The sequence below is a fragment of a genome, unplaced genomic scaffold (assembly GCF_019419815.1).
Source record: "Pyrus x bretschneideri cultivar Hongxiangsu unplaced genomic scaffold, Pyrus_bretschneideri_v1 Contig28, whole genome shotgun sequence".
NCBI lineage: Eukaryota > Viridiplantae > Streptophyta > Magnoliopsida > Rosales > Rosaceae > Pyrus > Pyrus x bretschneideri.
In genome coordinates this window covers 4,635,226-4,653,850 of record NW_025999590.1, presented here as the reverse complement: position 1 = coordinate 4,653,850, position 18,625 = coordinate 4,635,226, and the positions used below count along the sequence as shown (strand labels likewise).

Below are 18,625 nucleotides of genomic sequence, written 5' to 3'. Positions count from 1 at the left end.
TAAGATTCAAATATATTTATATTTAAGTAGTCGTTTGCTTCAGCGGATATGACTTTTTTTCACCTCAATGCGTCTCGTGTCTAGAGTAGTATTTAGACTATGAATATTGCTTATAATAAAAATATGTTTAGAAAAAACTATTCAAGAGTTCAAAGTCACGTCACACTTTAGAGTGCGTACGCCTCTTTTTACAATTAAAATATTTGCGTAAATTTCTAGAACTAAATTATACCACGTAACTTTTCACATAGTTTCACCGTCATTCTTTATTTTCAATAGCATCGAATTTGATCTTTGTATTGTAATTCGAAAGTATCTTCTAAATTTTATAAGTTCATTGAAGAAAGTGGTAGAGGAAAATGATTTGAGTTAGAAATTTCAATCCACCTTGTTTTGGTATTTGTTTCTATTTTTAGGCTTATCTTTGGTGTTAGCAACTTGATTAATCATAAACCAATACATTTGTCCCTCAAAGCATGTGATGTAGGGATATGATTAGTAAACGGATTATAGATAAGATTGATTAGGCAAATTGCTCTCAACCCTACCAAGTACCAACCATTACACCATTCAAACCTATCCGCGACAAGAACTAGATTATCACGAGAATATGGACACGATTGAAAAATAAAAATAATGATAAAAACAACGGTGTGCTGTGAGGAGGAGTGGGCCCAAAAGTGGCTTTTCATGTGAGAGGATCTCCCTCAACAATAAGATGATGATGAAGGGGAATAATATAAATGAAAACGGTGGTGTCCTAGTAAGAGGCAGATTTCAACCTGTAATGAGCCCGTCTGTATCACGTGACAAGAAAAATACTAATAGTTAAAGAGATATTCGTCCTTTTGTAATATGGTGCAACTTCTAACTTGTAACAAGAAGCTTGTCACTTAATGATATATGCGTACTCGGTTTATGATTCCTACAAAGGCGAGTAATATCAAAACCCCTAAAACGTCTCGTACTTTTGTAATACTAACTCATCGGATGACGCGGTTAGTGTATTCTTTCTCAAAGTATTTTTCTTTTTGTAAATAAAGCGAAGGGGAGCAACGAGGTTGCTAAGTAAGATAAATTTTTTAGTGTACTCAACATGAAGCGGTACATCATATTTCATTAACAATTAGAATTAAATTTTCTTCTAAGTATATCTTCAATTGTATAATAACAATTAATATGTGATATATTATCTTGTATTCCCGACACACTAAAAATCTAACGCCACCTAATATTGTTTCCTTTAACAAATAATGTTGGCCTATTGCTGTTGGTCTCCAGTAGCCAGTGACCAACAAACTATTGGCAGCTCTTTTGTCCTCACGTTCCACGTGTTTGACTGGCTGCGGGACACGTGGATCACATGGGAATCTGAGATGGTCCACAATTTCAGCTGCGAAACGCAAATGGGTTGCCATGAATCCGTCACGTGCGGACCCCACCACCAATTACTTTACCACTCTGAGACTGACGTCTTCGCTCTCTGATTTTCATGGTGGCGGGTTGCACCTGCTCTGCTCTGCTCCGCGGCCCCATAACTCCACAAACGACTCGCCGCCGCACAGTTGAAATTTGGCCTCCACTGTTACCGGATAACTTACTTGCAATCGAGACGTTATATCTGAAGTTGATCACGCTTACTCAAATATTTTAATTTATTTATATAATCTGGAATTAATTTATGATACGATGGTTTTGTTCGATATAAATTCTTATAAGATTGAGACTCGAGAGCATTAATTAAAAAGTCTTTTATTAATCAATTTGAATAATTATGGACTAATTGGTTTTGAACTGAATGCTCACATTTAAACATAATACTAGGAAAAAAAAAACTACATGATGTTCATTACGTAGGAGGATTGGTGGCGGATCTAAGATTCGAACGTTACGGCTTTGACAGGTTTGTTGTTGTCAGTCAAACCATTTCACACATGTCAACAGATGTCAAGATATGCCGAAGCAATCTAATGAGTGGTATCGAGACAATTTGTCGAGGTGTTGTCGAAGCAACCTGTTGAGATATACCTAGTACTAGCAGACATTACATCAAACGCTTGGCAGACACAAAACATGTGCCAAACATTCAGAGGGTCCTTTGAAGACCTTCGCATATATATATTTTCCGGATTCTGGATGGTCCTAGGACCATCCTAGACGCAATGTACATCAGTCATTGAGAAGGATAAATGTGCACGCAATTGCCCTAGACGCAATGTACATCAGTCCTTGAGAAGGATAAATGTGCACGCAATTGTTGAATCAACTAATTTTGCCTAATCTTTCTCATCTTTCTTCAACCTAAATGACTAGTTAAATAACTATTAACGATGTAACTTCATTAATGGTTGTGTGGTCTCCATCCCCTTTGTCCATCTTAACCATGGAGATGGACATAAAATGGCACCAACCCACTTAAAACCATTAATGGCATAACAACGTCTTACCCCCTAAGATTAAGATTCAATGTAGGTCTTGGACTTAATCTTTAGGTGGGGAATTATTTCAGCAATCAGCATTTTATGGTAACCATTAAGGTACACCGGCGATCTATGACCGTCCACCGCGCTGGGCCTACTCCTCCATTAGGATAAAAAGGGCTGGTGGAGCCCACTTGTCACATGGCCGACGAGGACGTGAATGATAAAAATGCTTTTTTCAAGGCCATTATTGCAATTATAGTATTGCTCTCAGAGGTCGTAGTTGTACTGTCAAAAGCCATGAGCTCTTTTCTTTGGCGTACTTATTCTTTGGCCAGGCTGCCTGTACTTGGAGAGGGGGGAGGGCAGTACCTAAATTATTTGGGACGCTACGAATTTTATGTTTTTATATAGGCGTCGTATGATTGGTTGGGATACCATCATTTGGGTGTTGTCATTTCGTATAAGTCTTTGTTTTCGTTTCGTATAAGCCTTTTTACTTGGTTTCGTATAAATCTTCATACTGTATCCAATATATCATCCTAGTGCTACCACAATCCCACGGTGCCCCTAATGTCCGCCTATTAGAGCAGTTTATCCGTTTTAGGAGGGCAAGGGAAAGGCAAAAAGGCAGTTAACTTGCCCATACTATTCACTCTAAATAGTACTTGCCTTTATGCACTTCCAACCGGTAGGCAAGGCCGCAAGAGCAAGTACTAGTTACAAATATATATATTTTTTATTTTTTTGGTTGCTTTGTTACTCTTATCGTCCGCGTATTCTACTAAATGTCTGCATAGCATAATAAAGATTGCAGTTAACATAAATATTGAGTTGTGACCTGAGGAAGAAATGGCATTTGGTTTCCTTCTTTTTTGTCTTTCTATTTTTTATATAAAAAAAAAAAAATATTACAGTTAGATTAATTATCGCTGTTGATTTCTAAGCTCATCTGAAATCCAATGCACAAGAAAGTGCGACATGTCAGACACTCATTGGATGGTGGTCCTAATAAGATTCTGTCTCGGTTACAATACAAAATTTCTTCTACTTGAAATTGAATTTTCTTTTGTGTTTGTGCGATTCACACGATCCACGCCCGAGTAAACGACTGCCAACATTGCTGACAAAACCCAACCCAACAAACAAATAAAGGAAATAGGACATGTCCTTATAGGAGTTTGGGGTCTCAGCTTATTCAACAAATGTTTCCTCATTTATGGACATAAAGTAGCAATGATGGGAAAATATGGGGCCTGTTAGGCTCCGTCCATAGCTTTAAATCTCATGTCACCAACAAGCTTTGTATTCAAGTATTCAGCAACATGTCTGAAAGCAATTGATGCCTGCTCACAGCTTTCCCATTCCTCGACTTTACAAGCAAAAATGAGTGCCTGTATTGGTCCCCTCATTCCACAGATCATTCTAGTCGGACTTTAAATCCGAAAATTTTATCATGCTACGATGTCGATGTACCATTTTAATGGATGGTTATGTGTGGCGAAGAATCCAAGGGCCAAGGATCCCGGTGGTTGGTGGTATATTATACTCTACAAACCTGCGCATGCTAAAATTCTCTCCAAAACCTTCATTTCGATCCAGACAGAGATTCCAAGGAGCAGGTAATCTGAATCACTCAAATTAAATTCGACAATCCTCATTAATTCATTATGCTGGCCCACCTTATACAAGTTATAAATCACTTTTTTTCTCTTGAACAATCCAAATTCCATGATACTTAGGCTCCGGATTGTGAGGTCCGTAGTGATCCAAATTCGACATACACATCAATCAGGCCTCATTACGGTAAGTTATAATATTAATAAATCTAATAATAAAATAGTAACATTAATAATAATAATAATACTAATAAGATGTGGAATAAGAATAAGGAGCCGAGAATGTCCATCAAAACAAAATTTTGGTACAAGTTATCACTCACATTCTTTCATTTCGGCCGGATGTTAAAAAACAGAATGTTCAATCCAGTGTGTTTTTTTCATCAATTAAGCACATCATATTTGAAGTGCATGAAAACGATGAAGATAAAAATCGAACATAGTACAATAAAACACTTCGAAATGGGACCCAAATTAAGTGCCGCGGAGTAATGAAGTACACTTCTCTACATTGAGAGAACAAAATTTCTGATTTGGACTTGGTATGCTGGGAACGTGCACAACTTACGACTTGCGAGGCCTTCCCCTCTTACCGGTTCCAGTTTTTGATGGTGCAGGTTTTGGGATCTTATTTGCAGCAGGGCGACCCCGTCCACGCTTTCCCTCAGCTGCTGCCGCCTTTTTAGCTCCATTGCCCCTACCTCTGCCAGAAGTCTTCCCACCTCGTTGCCTTTTAGGTTCTTGCTCGCCACTGTCCTCATCATCGCTTCCGTCACTGTTGTCATCAGGCTCATCACTGTCTTCTTCATCTTCCGAATCAGAAGGTTCTTTTGACTTCTTCCTCTTGGAATTTTCAGATGCTTTTGAGGCACCCCTTTTAGGAGTTTGCTTCGCAGCTGGAGCGGCACTCACAGGTTCCTCACTCCCTGCAACAATAGTGGAAAGAATAGACAAACCAGGTTCAACTTACATCTTCACTTAGTTCGGATCAACTGTCCTCGGGCCAACTGGCCAAGGATGAATGAAAGATCTCACTTTTGCAACCATCAAAATCAGCATACCTTCTACAGAAGCTTTGCCATCATATACCTCAAGCTGCAAAAAAGAAATATTTTTTAAGTTTGAGAGCAGCCATGCGCTAAACAAAGGAACTTAAAACAACCGGGCAGAGATACGAAGTTACCTGATCAAGTCGGTCACCAACAGTTGTTCTATCAACAATGACCATGGAATGGCCGAGTCCACATGCAACACTACAGAGTACAATCCTCAATCGTTAAGGCCAGAATGTATAATTGAAGCTTATGGTGCGTAAGAAGAATGCAGACAAGATAATACAAAAACAAATACACACCTCATAACATGCATACCCTCAAGAATATCCACCTTTTTGGGAACTGCAGAAGACCTAAACAGGCAAAGATTAAGATTGAGAGAAAAGACATCAAAAAGAAAGGAAGGTATAATAACACGAGATATCGCATACTTCTGTCCCATAGGGCCATATCCCAGCTCTCCATATTGAGCATGACCCCAGCTTATGCAGGAGGAGTCAGCACCAACGAAATGGTGCATATTGCCTGAATCCATGCAACGCAAATTCCAGCCACTATCAACAAAGACAAGAAAATAATTTATGCCACATCCTTGGTCAAAAACAGAAACGACATATTAGTTTTTGTGAATCCCGGCAAAAGGATAAGACCCTAAGCTATTTTGATGAGAGTTCTCACTACACAAATTATCACAAGAAACAACTTCTGATCTTATTCAAAACAGTTCCCCTGCTCCTTTCCACAACAGGAGATAGTGTACCCAGAATTGCTCTAGCTCTAGAAGAGTAAAATCTTTTACAGTGAACAGAACAAAATCAAGATAATCAAGGACGAGAGCTGACCTTAAATCCATGAGTGGTTTAGGATACATCCAGTCATCACCTGTATTCTTAATTTTACCCCACATATACAATTGCCCTCCACCTGGAAAACGAAAAGAAAAAGGAAAAAAATAATTATGATGAAATCTTGGCTGTAAAAGTGATGGGTCGTTTTCAAATATAAAATTATAGCAGTCAACGTGAGTCCAGTTACAAAGATCAAATGGTCCGATGGCCTTCCAAATTATAACTATAAAAAGTATAAACGCTAAGATTTGTTAGAGAGGGAGCTAATGAGCTTTGAAAACTATGATGCTATGCAGAAGGCCCCATCTAACAAGAACAAGTGAGAAAAAGAGCATTGGAAACGTATTAATTGGGTACCTGCAGTACATGCAGAGTTTAAAGCACCAGCTGAAATAATGGCATCAGGAGGCAGAATATTATTCCTTTGAAAGACATCAACACGACGAGGAGCCCATTCATCCTTCTGCTCCCTATGTCCAAGCCTATAAACAGCACTCCAGGAGTCATATGCATAGTAAGAACATCCAAATTAAAATGACAACAAAGAAGCTGATGAAAAGGGGAAATATCCATACGAAAGTTCATCCACATTCAAAAAAAAAAAAAAAAAAAAATCCAAATGCTATGGAATAGCGAGCACCAACCTTCCATAACCACCAAAGCCCCACCTGAAGTTTCACCATAAATGATTGCAAGTTAAACAAACACGCCAATCAAAAAGATAGGAAGCAAGACATAGGTAATGCCATATAAAAGTACTTACGTATAAACATAGCCATTTGCATCCACTGCCACTGTATTCTCAAAACAAATAAAAAATTAAGTTAATGCTATTGACATATATTGCAGCAGACTTAGACACATACACAATCACAGAGGGAGACGAGAGCAAGCATTGCGATAACCTGTATGATTTGTTCCACATGCAGCTTTCACAATAGTTTCCCCAGCTAGAGAAGCAATTGCTTTAGGGCGTGGTTGGGCTTCATAAGCAAGCCTCACTGAGCTGTCTTTAGTATTATACTGAAAGCACATCACAGCATTTTATCTCATTATCCAAAGATTAAGGTGTATAGAAATGTACAGAAAACACCTATGGAATCTTCCCTAAAAAATACCTCATTATCTGTACCATGCCCAAGTTGGCCGTACTGTGGAAGGCCTGCAGTTCTGGAAACCAAGAAACATTTAGTAATTCAGCCGGTAACCATAAAAAAATGGGAACCAAGCCAACTAAGCAATTGGCTAAAAAAAAAAAAAAAAAACTCAAATGTATCTGCAGACCCTACAGTATAGAAGCTCCTTCAACACTAGATAACCACACAGTGAAGTCACCCCCACAAGCAACATTTTTAACCTCAGAAACTTGACAGCGAACAGGGGAAGCCTCAACTTCTACAGAGAACAAAGCAAGTACATAACCAGAAAGGCTGTTAGCAAGTATGTAACCAAGACAACACGAAAAATTTGAAATGGGCCCTAAATAGTAGAAAGCCACAAAAACATGAGAATACTGATGGATTTAAATAGTAGAACGTCATCAGATTCTCATAGCAAGCTCCTAAAATTTCATCAAACGAATTTTACAGCGTAGAACCTACCATTTTTTGCTGAACCTGAACCCAGCTGTCCATGCTTATTCCAGCCAAAGGCAAAAGAATGCCCGTCCTCAGTAACGACTACAGTGTGATTCTTCCCGGATGAAGCTCTAACAACTTTGTACCTGCAACACAGAACTTTTAAATATTGAAAAGTTCTCCAAACACGACCCATTCCGCAATTCACAAGTGGGTCTGCATGACTTAACTCTTGACTACTCTTTCAAATGTTCCAGTTTTATTACATTAAAACTAATCCTTCAGGTGATTTCCATCAAGAAATAAGACGTTTTCAACATTAAACAGGCAAACATACTTTGAAAGTTCAGAGACTACAGTCGGCCTATCACGCTGAATTCTATCGCCATGGCCCAGCTGCCCCTTCTGCAAATCATAAAATTTATGCATAAATAAAAAATGAGACTCCCATATGCACCAACAAATAATCCGAAAGTAAAGTTCGAACACACCTCATTGCGACCCCAAGTATAGCACCGCCCTTCGACATCCAATGCCACACAATGACACGAAGCTAAACCCAACATTAACACAAACAATTAATTCAATCAATTAAATAAACCCCAAAAATATCACATTGTTTGAAACAAACAGTGAGAGCGAAACTCACAGCAACCCGAGGCGACGAATCGGATATCGACGTCGACGAGAGGGCGGAGGCGCGTGGGGGAGATCAAGTTACCTTCAACGGCGCCTTTGCGGCGGCCAATGGCGTCCCAAGACGTACCTCCGCAGAACAAAAGCTCTCCCGATTTCCCCACCTGCTTATTCCCCCCATCCTCCACCTTGTTCTCCGCCTCGACCGCAGACATTGCAGGTCGAACTCCGGCAGAGCCGACGGCCAAGCTTTAATCTGGAAAATAAGCGGAGAGGCTACAGAGGCGGTGGATCTAACGGCTAGTTTTCAAAAGGGGATAAACGAACGGCTGTGATGGAGGTGAGAATGGCGGGAAATGGAGGTAACGGCTAGTTTGAAGAGATCGGAAGCGGCATAGGGTTTTGGGGGGGCCGGGACGGACGCAGGAGGAAGAAATTGGATGTGAAATGAAACCCTAATTCAAATGGGAAAGGAAGATATTATAAGGAGGGATTTGGTTGGGTTTACGAGAACAGGAACTTAATTAATTTTAAAGGGAAAAGGTAAAAATAAATAATACTTAAAGGAAAAAATATCTCCCTGTTGATATTACCTGCTCCTCCTCGGTAGTTTTCTAGTCTCGAAAATTACTTGCAACAAGAATGTTATTTCGAAATTTTGATGTTAACGTTAAAATATCTTAAACTTATCATACAATATTATTATGTAATCGAGTGATGTCATGTTGACACCAACGTAAAATATCTAAAACTTATCACATAATGTGCGGTATTAATCTTTTTTTGCGACTTTTGCTTTCGGTGAAGGCTTGTATGTTTCTCGTGAGGGTATTAATTTCTATTTCAAATATTTTTCCATTAAAAAGAAATTATGATATTATAGTGCAATATACAATTTTTGGGCTAATAAAGTACAGTTGGTTTTTTGGACATAATATTAAAGGACACTCGGTATAATTTGACAAACAAGTAGTGTTAGTGTTGTTTTCGTGTTATTTTTTAAAAGTTATGTTATGTTAAATATGTTATCTTAATAAGTTCTTAACAGGTAATTTGATACAACCTAATTCTTTAACGGGTAATGTCGTTTCGTGTCGAATTAACGATCATGCAAAAAATTATCTTGCTTAATATCTAAATCTGACATATTTTATCAGATCTTAACGAGTGACCCCATAACAATCCGACTCGTTAATAAATTGACCCAAAACTGTTATTTTCATATTATTTCGTGTCGAATTAATGAGTCGTACAAGAATTGCCAACCCAGTTGTGGGATTTATGAATAATTAAAAAGAAAAAAAAAAGAAAAAAAAAAGGAAAAAAAAAAAGAAGAAAATACTGTAAACAAATCTCAAAACAGTATTCTTTCCAAGAAAAAATGTCCATACATTAACCAAATATCCAATGAACCAAAAAATGAATTATAAGTTACATAAATTTCATAATAATATTTCTCAATTTAATTTAGACAATTACATATGGATTTAATATATGACATCATATTTCAAAACAAATTTTGGCACCAAAGAGACCAAGACAAGCCAACGTTTGTGTTGGCCAACCTACTGGCTCAACTCAGGCTTAGCAGCAGCGTTGCCGTTCTGGTGATGCGAAGGTCGATTTTGCTGAGGCTGCTGCATGAACTGCTGCGGTTGCGTGTTCTGTTGAGCTTGGTGCTGTGGCTGCTGTTGCATTTGATAGAGGTTTAGATGCTGCAGTTGAAGCATTTGCTGGCTAAGAGATAGTTGGTGCGCCATGCGGTTTGAAAGGTGTCCTCCTCCTCCACTGAGCTCTCCAGCGGCAAGCTTTAGTCGCTGGACTTCTCCTGTCAATGCTTCGTTTAAAGCTGCACCATCATAGACACAAATTAAAGGAAGATAAAGTTAGTCCAGATCCCGCCTTCATCAGCAGGAATTGGTCGTAAACAAAAGATTAAGGGAATCCGTTGCTCATGTGTTCAAGGACATTCATCAGCTGATATTTGTATGTTTATATCAACACAGAACACAGAGGGACCAAGCGTTAATCAACTTCCACAGTTTGGCAATTTAACTATGGCAAAATCATGGACCTAAAACCTATCGAGCTAAAATCTAGTTTTTGAGACGAGAGGGGACGGAACAAGGGTTTATAAAATCATTGGAGAATCTCCTGTATTATGATTATGTCTCTAAACCAAACTTCGTAATATCCACAGAAGTCCACCTGATATGAAGTTTAATGATACCAGCGTCGGAGGACTAAAATCTCACCTTGCTTCCATTCATCCAAAAATCACTACATGTATGTTTGCATTAACTCAAAACACTGCATATGTGCATCTAAAATGAAAATCACAAACAGACCGTTGCAACAGCACTTTATCTATTTCCCCTCGAGATGCCACAGCACAGTTTGAAACTAACTGAAAAGTTACTGGTTCCAAGGCTTTGAGGAATTGGTAGAAGTGATGAAAATCCAAAGTCAAGAAGGTGGACTACCAAAGACATGAGCAACGAAAACTTGCAGTTGGATAAGGTTAAACCCACAAACTAACATGTGATGACACGACAAGAAGAAGAAGTCATCGATTAAATCCACATATTCTTAGGTTGTTTAAGCTAGGGGAAGATAGAGGAACCTGTCTTCGGATAAATCTAACTTTATGTTCAACCAAATTAGAAATGCAATAACATAAATATGTATGCATCCTGAACTTTAAACAATTGTTTTGGTTGATAAGTTGTTTCAATTGAAATCATATAGCTTATGTGGCATGTATGATAACTGTAATTCTCAAAATATATATAAAGAGCTGAAGAAAAAGCACAATACCATCTTTAAGTTGAGCTTGTTGTTCCAAAGCTTGAAGCCGAAATTTCAACTCATTGTTCTCACTCGTAAGACTCACAGATTCTCTCTGGAGACAAGCACATAACACACAGTCGGTAACTATTTGATGAAGGAAGAGGTAACCTTAGAATCAGAGACCTCAAATAAAATTGCATACCTGCAACTTCGTAAACTGGGCAGACAAAGTGGTTGCCTCCGTCTGCAAAGTTTGCACCTTGTGTTCCAATTCTTGAATGTATCGCATCTTCCTCTCCTTGGAACGAGCAGCTGACTGACGGTTAGCCAAAATCCTGGATAAATTCATAAAACATGAGCAAATTCAATAAAAAAGACATCCAGTACAAACAGATACAAGATAGAAGTTAAATGCATAATACCTCTTTGCACGTTTAGGGTCTGATAGCGCTATCTCAGCAAGTTTTTCGTTTTCCATTATCTTTCTCAGCTCAATTGCATTGAACTCACCACTTCCAAACTCCATGTTGAACTTGGCTGAGTTCCCATCAAGCGAAGTGCTTGGTGATTGTTGGCCAAGCGGCAGGGGTTTCAGCGGTTCATCATCGAAATTCAGATTTTCCATATAACTATCCATTGAAATGCTCCTACAGTGCCGGATGGGTACAACATCGCCGCTAGCAGTCCTCTTGAGTCCTTCCCTCCTCTCACTCGGAAAACCAGAACCTGGCCTCTGCCTGCCGTTACCATTCCCATTTAGACCACTTTCCACTTCATTATCACTACTCTCGCCCCCGTTTGTCTTCGAGCCACTGGCTCTGCTATCCAGATCCTTATCCTCGTTACCCGACGAGTTCATTTTGTCAATGTTCTCCAAATTCATGTATGCATTAAACAAGTCATCCACAACCTCTCCCCCCGATTTCCTCTCGTCCATTCCCTCAGCATTCCCATTTGATCCCTGTCTCATCAGCTGATTTGGCTTTCCAATCCCTGAATTTTCTCTTCCAGAAGCCGATCCATCCAAACTTGTTCGCCGCCCAATAGGGATCAATTGAGGCGAAGATTGAATAACAGCTGAGAATCCCAAAGGAACATCACTGTTAGAGCGCCGGTGCCCTCTCCGAGGGGGAAGGCCGTCTCCGGCCCAAAATGCACTGCTATCAGCAACCGGCGAACGAAGCGAAGGTCCATGAGAATTAACAACAGTCTCCTCCATGGAAACTTCAACTGAATTTGGGTCAGGGAGCGAAGGACCCGAGGGGTCCCGGTAAGTCAAAGGGCTCAATGGGGGCAATGAATCAAGCGAGAAAAACGGAGGCTGAGACAAAGACCGAGTGTGGGATGACCCTGGGCTCAAATTCTGCGTTCCCAGCTGCCAAGAACGCGATTGAGGCCTCATGACATTCGAAAAAGGCATCGAATTGTGGTTATTCGGGTGCGAAGGAGGGATCCCGGGCCTCTTACTGTTCTCAGGACTCAAACTTGGGGAAGATTGACGCATGGGGAGACCCATCTGAGAAGAAGGGTTGAAATTGGGAATATCTAAATTGCTGTTTGGCTTAGGAACCGAGAAAGACGACGACCCAAACGTTGGATTAGGCCGCTGCTGCTTATTAGCACTTCCAGTTTCATCACTTCCCTCCATTAAAGCTCTGCTAAAAAGCTCTAAAAACGTTGATTCACACAAAACAAAACCATCCAAGTTCCCTACTTTCTCTTCAAATGTGAATCAAAAACCTCCAAACCCAAAAACCCAAATCGAAAAACGAAATTAAACCCTAGAGAGAACAAAAAAATGGGATTTTTCAAAGATTACGGCTGCAGAGTACCTGATTTTATATAATCCGTAGCAGCTAACCGGCCTGCTTGGGTTCTCAGTAGAAGTGCAGAACGGCAAGCAGAAGCAAAGGAAGAGGTAATCAAAAATGTCAAAGGCGGAGATTTCACGGCGCTTTGATCATATAAAATTGTTGTTGTTTACTACAAATACAATGTCACCATGAACAGTAAGCATACGCATAGTAGTAGGACTTCAGACAATTTCACAAAAGGACGCGTTTTTCTTTATATTTATATTCTGCCTTTATCACCGGCTTCTTCTCCTTGTATTGAGGGAGACATTTTCAGTGCGTCGAGGATACGATTTAGATACTAAGAATATCAACAAAGATTTTTATATTTCATTAACCAAATCAACGAAGCGAAGAAATGATCGAATCACAAGTCATTAGCAAACAAAACCAAATTGGAACCGTTTAACAATTTATAATCCGGCGCATATTCGAATTTAGTTAAGTTAATTAGAGAAGAATGATTTTTTTTTTCTGTATTCAAGTTCGAATTATTATTTCTGGTAGCTCAAATAATTTTAGTATATAATCTTATCGCTTACAAAAAAAAAAAAAAATATTATAATTAAGCATATATGGGAAAAAATTATGGTTTAGTATATAACATTTAAATTAATTTCTATATTTGTATAATGATTGGATTCCACGTAAATAAAACTTATCTATGATAAATTTTGTCACAATTCAATGGCAATTATCAATTAAAATTATGGTTACCATAATTAGGCTCATTGATTACAAAGGAATAATACAACCACAAACTCTTATCTCATCTCACTAAATAGAGTCAGCGTATGAATCTTAAAACGTCATTGCGGTCGGTTTCCGTCAAATACCAAAAAGAATAATGTGATGAAAAATAAAAGGAGTTTAGGACATAGTTCACTTGCTCTTAAGGCAATATTGCATCTTCTTTCTATCATGAAAATTCGCAGTACAGAAAACCAAAAAATGAATTAAGTTACATAAGCTTCTTAAGAATATATATGTCAATTAATTTAGACAATTACATATAGATTTAATTATGACATCATATTTCAAAGTAAATTTTGGCACCAAAGAGACCAACGCAAGCCAACGTTTGCGTTGGCCAACCTATTGGTTCAACTCAAGCTTAGCAGCAGCATTGCCGTTCTGGTTCTGGCGATGCGAAGGTGGTCAATTTTGTTGAGGCTGCACGAACTGCTGCGGTTGCGTGTTCTGTTGAGTATGGTTTGAGAGGTGGCTTTCTCCACCGAGCTCTGCAGCGGCTAGCTTTAGTCGCTGGACTTCTCCGGTTAAGGCCTCATTTAAAGCTGCAGCACCATAGACCCAAATAAAAGGAAGATAATATTAGTCCATATCACATCTACATCAGCAGGAGTTGATCATAAGCTAAATCATACGTGGTCAGACAAGGGTATTTTAATAGTTCAAAAGTAGCATTTATAAATGTTATAATCCAGTTCCGACATCTGCGGGAACATCCATCACCTGATACTTGTACAAATGTTACCACAAAGGGCCCAGGTGTTAATCAAGCTCTGCAGTGGGCAATTCAACTAACTACCACCCACCGAAGTTTTTGAAACAGGGACGGGGAGTGGACAAGGGTCAATCGAGCTCAATCCCTTTCTCAGCCAGGGGCCCAGGATTGAAATCTCAGCTAGGGGCCATTCCCTGGTCCTTTCTGTTATCAAGATATCGATTTTAGGTCTAAAGGGTTGTGTGAATACATATCCTGCATTCCGTCTTAAAACGACATCTATTTCAGTTGATGTTTAAGTTGGCTATGAGAGTTCTGCGTCTTTATCTAGAAATGCAAAGAATATGCCGATATTATTGCTATTCTTTTAGGATTGCTGAAACTAACTGAAAAGTTACTGGTTCCAAGGTTTTCAGTAATTGGTAGAAATGAAATGAAAGTTTATAGTCAAGGAGGTGGACCGTGGCCTATCAAAGACATGAGAAAATAATGCTTATAGCCGGATAAGGTTAAACCGTTAAACTTACATGTAACAAGAACAAGAGTTTTTAATCAAATTGACCTATTGGTGAAGGCTTAATAGCATAATTACGTATGCATCCGGAACTTTAAACATTTGTTTTGGTTGACGAGTTTTCACTAAAAATGATACAGTTTATATGGCACGTATGATAACTGTGATTTTCGGTAGACATATAAAGAGCTGAAGAAAAAGCACAATACCATCTTTAAGTTGGGCCTGTTGTTCCAAAGATTGAAGCCGAAATTTCAATTCATTGTTCTCACTTGTAAGACCCATGGAGTCTCTCTGGACACAAGTACATATAGCACAGAGTCAGTGGCCATACCATGAAGATTAGTTTCAAAATGGCAAGAGGTAGACTTTCGAATCAGAACACCCAAAAAAAAAAAAACTACCTGCAATAACGTGAATTGGGCAGACAAAGTGGTTGCCTCTGTCTGCAGAGTTTGCACCTTGTGTTCCAATTCTATTATGTATCGCATCTTCCTCTCCTTGGAACGGGCAGCTGACTGACGGTTAGCTAAAATCCTGGATGAATTCATAAAACATGAGCACATTTACTAAACAAGATATCCGATACAAACAGATACAAGACAGAAGTTAAATGCATGATACCTCTTTGCACGTTTGGGGTCAGATAGCGCTATTTCAGCAAGTTTATCATTTTCCATTATCTTTTTCAGCTCAACTGCATTGAACTCACCACTTCCAAACTCCATGCTGAACTTGGCTGAGCTCCCATCTAGCGAAGTGCTGGGTGATTGTTGGCCCACCGGCAGGGGCTTCAGTGGTTCATCGTCGAAATTCAGATTTTCCATATAACTATCCATTGAAATACTCCTGCAATGTCGAGCATTAGGTACAACATCTCCGCTGGCGGTCCTTTTGAGTCCTTCCCTCCTCTCATTTGGAAGACCTGAAGCTGGCCTTGGCATGCCGTTACGACTCCCATTTAGACCACTTTCCACTTCATTATCACTACTCTCGCCGCCATTCGTCTTCGAGCCACTGGCTCTGCTATCCATATCCTTGTCCTCGTTACCCGACAAGTTCATTTGGTCAATGTTTTCCAAATTCATGTATGCATTAAACAAGTCATCCACAACCTCTCCCCCCGATTTCCTCTCGTCCATTCCCTCAGCATTACCATTTGATCCCTGGCTCATCAACTGAACTGGCTTTCCAGAAGCCGATTCATCCAAACTCGTTCGGTGCCCAACAGGGATCAATTGCGGCGAAGGTTGACTGATCGCTGAGAGTCCTAATGAAACATCACTGTTAGAGCGCCGGTGCCCTCTGCGAGGAGGACGGCCATCTCCAGCCCAATACGCAGTGCTGTCATGAACCGGGGAACGAAGCGAAGCTCCATGAGAGTTAACAACACTCTCCCCCATAGAAACATCAACAGAGTTCGGGTCAGACAGAGAAGGAGGCGAGGGCTCGCGGTACGTCAAAGGGCTCAATGGGGGCAAAGAATCAAGCGAGAAGAAAGGAGGTTGAGACATAGACCTAGTGTGGGATGACCCTGAGCTCAATGGGGGCAAAGAACCCGATTGAGGCCTCGAAAAAGGCATCGAATTGTGATTATTCGGGTGCGAAGGAGGAATCCCAGGTCTCTTACTGCTCTCAGGACTCATACGGAAACCCATTTGAGAGGGGTTGAAATTGGGAATATCTAAATTGCTGTTTGGCTTAGGAACCAAGAAAGACGACGACCCAAATGCTGGATTAGGCCGCTGTTGCTTGGCACTGCCAGTTTCATCACTGCCCTCCATTAAAGCTCAGCTAAAAAGCTCTAAAAACCTCGATCCATCAAACGAAAAACCATCAAGTTTCCTACTTTTTTTTTCAAATGTGAATCAGAAATCTCTAAACCCAAAAACCCAGATCGCAAATCGAATCAAACCCAAAAAAGAATCTGAAAAATGGGATCAATTAAGATTGTGGCTGCAGAGTACCTGATTATATAATCCCTAGCAGCTGCTGCTGGCCAGCTTTGGTTCTCAGTAGACGTACACAATGGATGATCAAAGATGTCAACGGCGGTGATTTCACAGCGTTTCATCAACAATAAAAAAAAAAGAAAAAAAAATAGAACTTCAACGGAATGCTTCGGTATTATTTATTTTAACAAAAAATTAAATTTTTATCCTAAAATCAATTATGATACTTTTCATTTACTATTTATTTTGTTTTTATCGTTAAAACTCAAAAATTTTAAATCATTTTGATTAGTTTTCTTGAAGAAAAAAAAAAGGTGTTGACTACAAATACAAGTACAATGTTGTCACCGACAAAAAGCAGTAGCGTAGGAGGTGGAGTTCAGACAATTTTCACAAGACGCGTTTTGATTATCTTCTTTTTTTTCTGCCTTTATCGCCGGCTTCTTCTCCTTTAATTAAGGATGTCAACAAAGATTTTTATTTTAGTAATGAATTCAACGATGTGACAAATGGTTGAGTCACACGTCATAACGAAACGACCAAACAAAACCACAGCAATGGTGATTGGACCCCTTCAATTAATTTATAATTTAACGTAGATTTAGGTTTCGTCAAGTTGATTAGGAGACGTTGTTTTCTTGCTACATTCAAATTTTAAAGTTTTCTTTTGATCGTATGTCTTACACTTTGAACTTGCGCTTTCTGTTAAATTATGTGATACAGCTTGTTGTGTCATGGGCCATCCTTAAATTGTTTACTAGTTTAACTAAATCACCTGGATGCAATATGTTGAACGGGTCAAGTTCAATGGACCCTCTTGAGGCGTTATGCTTGATTACAGTGGATTCGGAACCCCTCCTGATGTTTAAAAATTGAGTCTGCTGAGCAAGCGATCTTGTCCGATGAAATTTAATCAAACGGTTACAAATAGAAAACTTTCTAAAAGTTTTAATAATTGTAGCTGTTTGATCAAATTTCAACGGTCACGATCTTCTGCTCAGCAAGCTCGGCTTTTAAAGGTCAGGAGGGGATATGGATCCGATTACAATAGCCTTGGTACAGTTATGGACAGAGTCAGAAATATGTTTTAGTGGGGGTAACTTTGAATGATGAAATTAAATTAAAATTTTGATACAATGCTATTTACTTATTTTCGATGACGAATTCGATACCAAATTAGATTCGAATCCAATGTAAAAATATCAATGTACTCAAAAAAAAAAAAAAAAAAAAAAAAAAAAAAAACTTGATTTTGAATAACTGGTGTTTTGAACGGTAAATTTGTAAGAAAAATTACATGACTCGAAAAGGTGAGAAGGTATCTTGATTTGAGTGTTTGGACTTACACTTCATTTATGAGTATATAGATAATGTTTAGTTTTAGTTGGGGTATCAGTGGGCATATCTTGCCTCAATCCATGGGTACCGTTAGTAGTGAATCATTAAATTTACACCAATGTGAGACTCCTTTAAATATGACGTTTTAACATAAATAGGTGAAGGCAATTATATTTATACATTTGGTATGGGTTCGATTTTCACCGACTGTCTAAACCCCTAACAACTAATTGAAACTTTAACATACGACCGCTATCTCTCTACTAAACAAAAATATAAAACTCCAACTATTTGACAATACAATTCTTGACTGAAAGCAATCATATTTATGCATTTGGTATGAATTCGTTCACGTCCTCTTGACTTTGTATGGAGCCAACTTTACTCCAACCGCTTGACAAAATAATTCTTGGCAAGAAAACAGTACTCGTCACGCATGCACCTTTTGGGCCAGAGTGCAGTGTTCCAGGCCCAGTTCTTGGCCCAATGACGTTGCTATCTTGAGGCCCAATCATCAACTGCAGTTCACTAAGCCCACTACTCCAAACACATCAAATC

At 39.1% G+C, this 18,625-nt stretch overlaps 3 protein-coding genes across 3 annotated transcripts; all 3 read right to left on the bottom strand.

The window, feature by feature from the left end:
• Positions 1-4,302: 4,302 nt before the first annotated feature.
• On the bottom strand, positions 4,303-8,637 carry LOC103930099 (protein RCC2 homolog). The gene is made up of 16 exons (XM_009339391.3): positions 8,169-8,637; positions 8,011-8,072; positions 7,857-7,924; positions 7,544-7,665; positions 7,232-7,337; positions 7,061-7,112; positions 6,848-6,965; positions 6,706-6,736; positions 6,587-6,610; positions 6,300-6,424; positions 5,937-6,018; positions 5,526-5,648; positions 5,394-5,447; positions 5,223-5,292; positions 5,101-5,134; positions 4,303-4,965 (listed from the first exon to the last, which is right to left on the bottom strand). The coding sequence occupies exons 1-16, from the start codon at positions 8,368-8,370 to the stop codon at positions 4,604-4,606; spliced, it is 1,635 nt and encodes a 544-aa protein (XP_009337666.1). The 5' UTR covers positions 8,371-8,637; the 3' UTR covers positions 4,303-4,603.
• An 860-nt stretch (positions 8,638-9,497) lies between these two features.
• Positions 9,498-12,998, bottom strand: LOC103930100 (bZIP transcription factor 29-like). Its single transcript, XM_009339393.3, has 4 exons — positions 11,368-12,998; positions 11,148-11,280; positions 10,973-11,057; positions 9,498-10,004 (listed from the first exon to the last, which is right to left on the bottom strand). Exons 1-4 carry the CDS (start codon positions 12,591-12,593, stop codon positions 9,721-9,723), a joined length of 1,728 nt encoding a protein of 575 aa, XP_009337668.1. The 5' UTR covers positions 12,594-12,998; the 3' UTR covers positions 9,498-9,720.
• A 686-nt stretch (positions 12,999-13,684) lies between these two features.
• On the bottom strand, positions 13,685-16,859 carry LOC125467995 (bZIP transcription factor 29-like). Its single transcript, XM_048588188.1, has 4 exons — positions 15,402-16,859; positions 15,182-15,314; positions 14,987-15,071; positions 13,685-14,093 (listed from the first exon to the last, which is right to left on the bottom strand). The coding sequence occupies exons 1-4, from the start codon at positions 16,559-16,561 to the stop codon at positions 13,957-13,959; spliced, it is 1,515 nt and encodes a 504-aa protein (XP_048444145.1). The 5' UTR covers positions 16,562-16,859; the 3' UTR covers positions 13,685-13,956.
• Between the last annotated feature and the right edge of the window lie 1,766 nt (positions 16,860-18,625).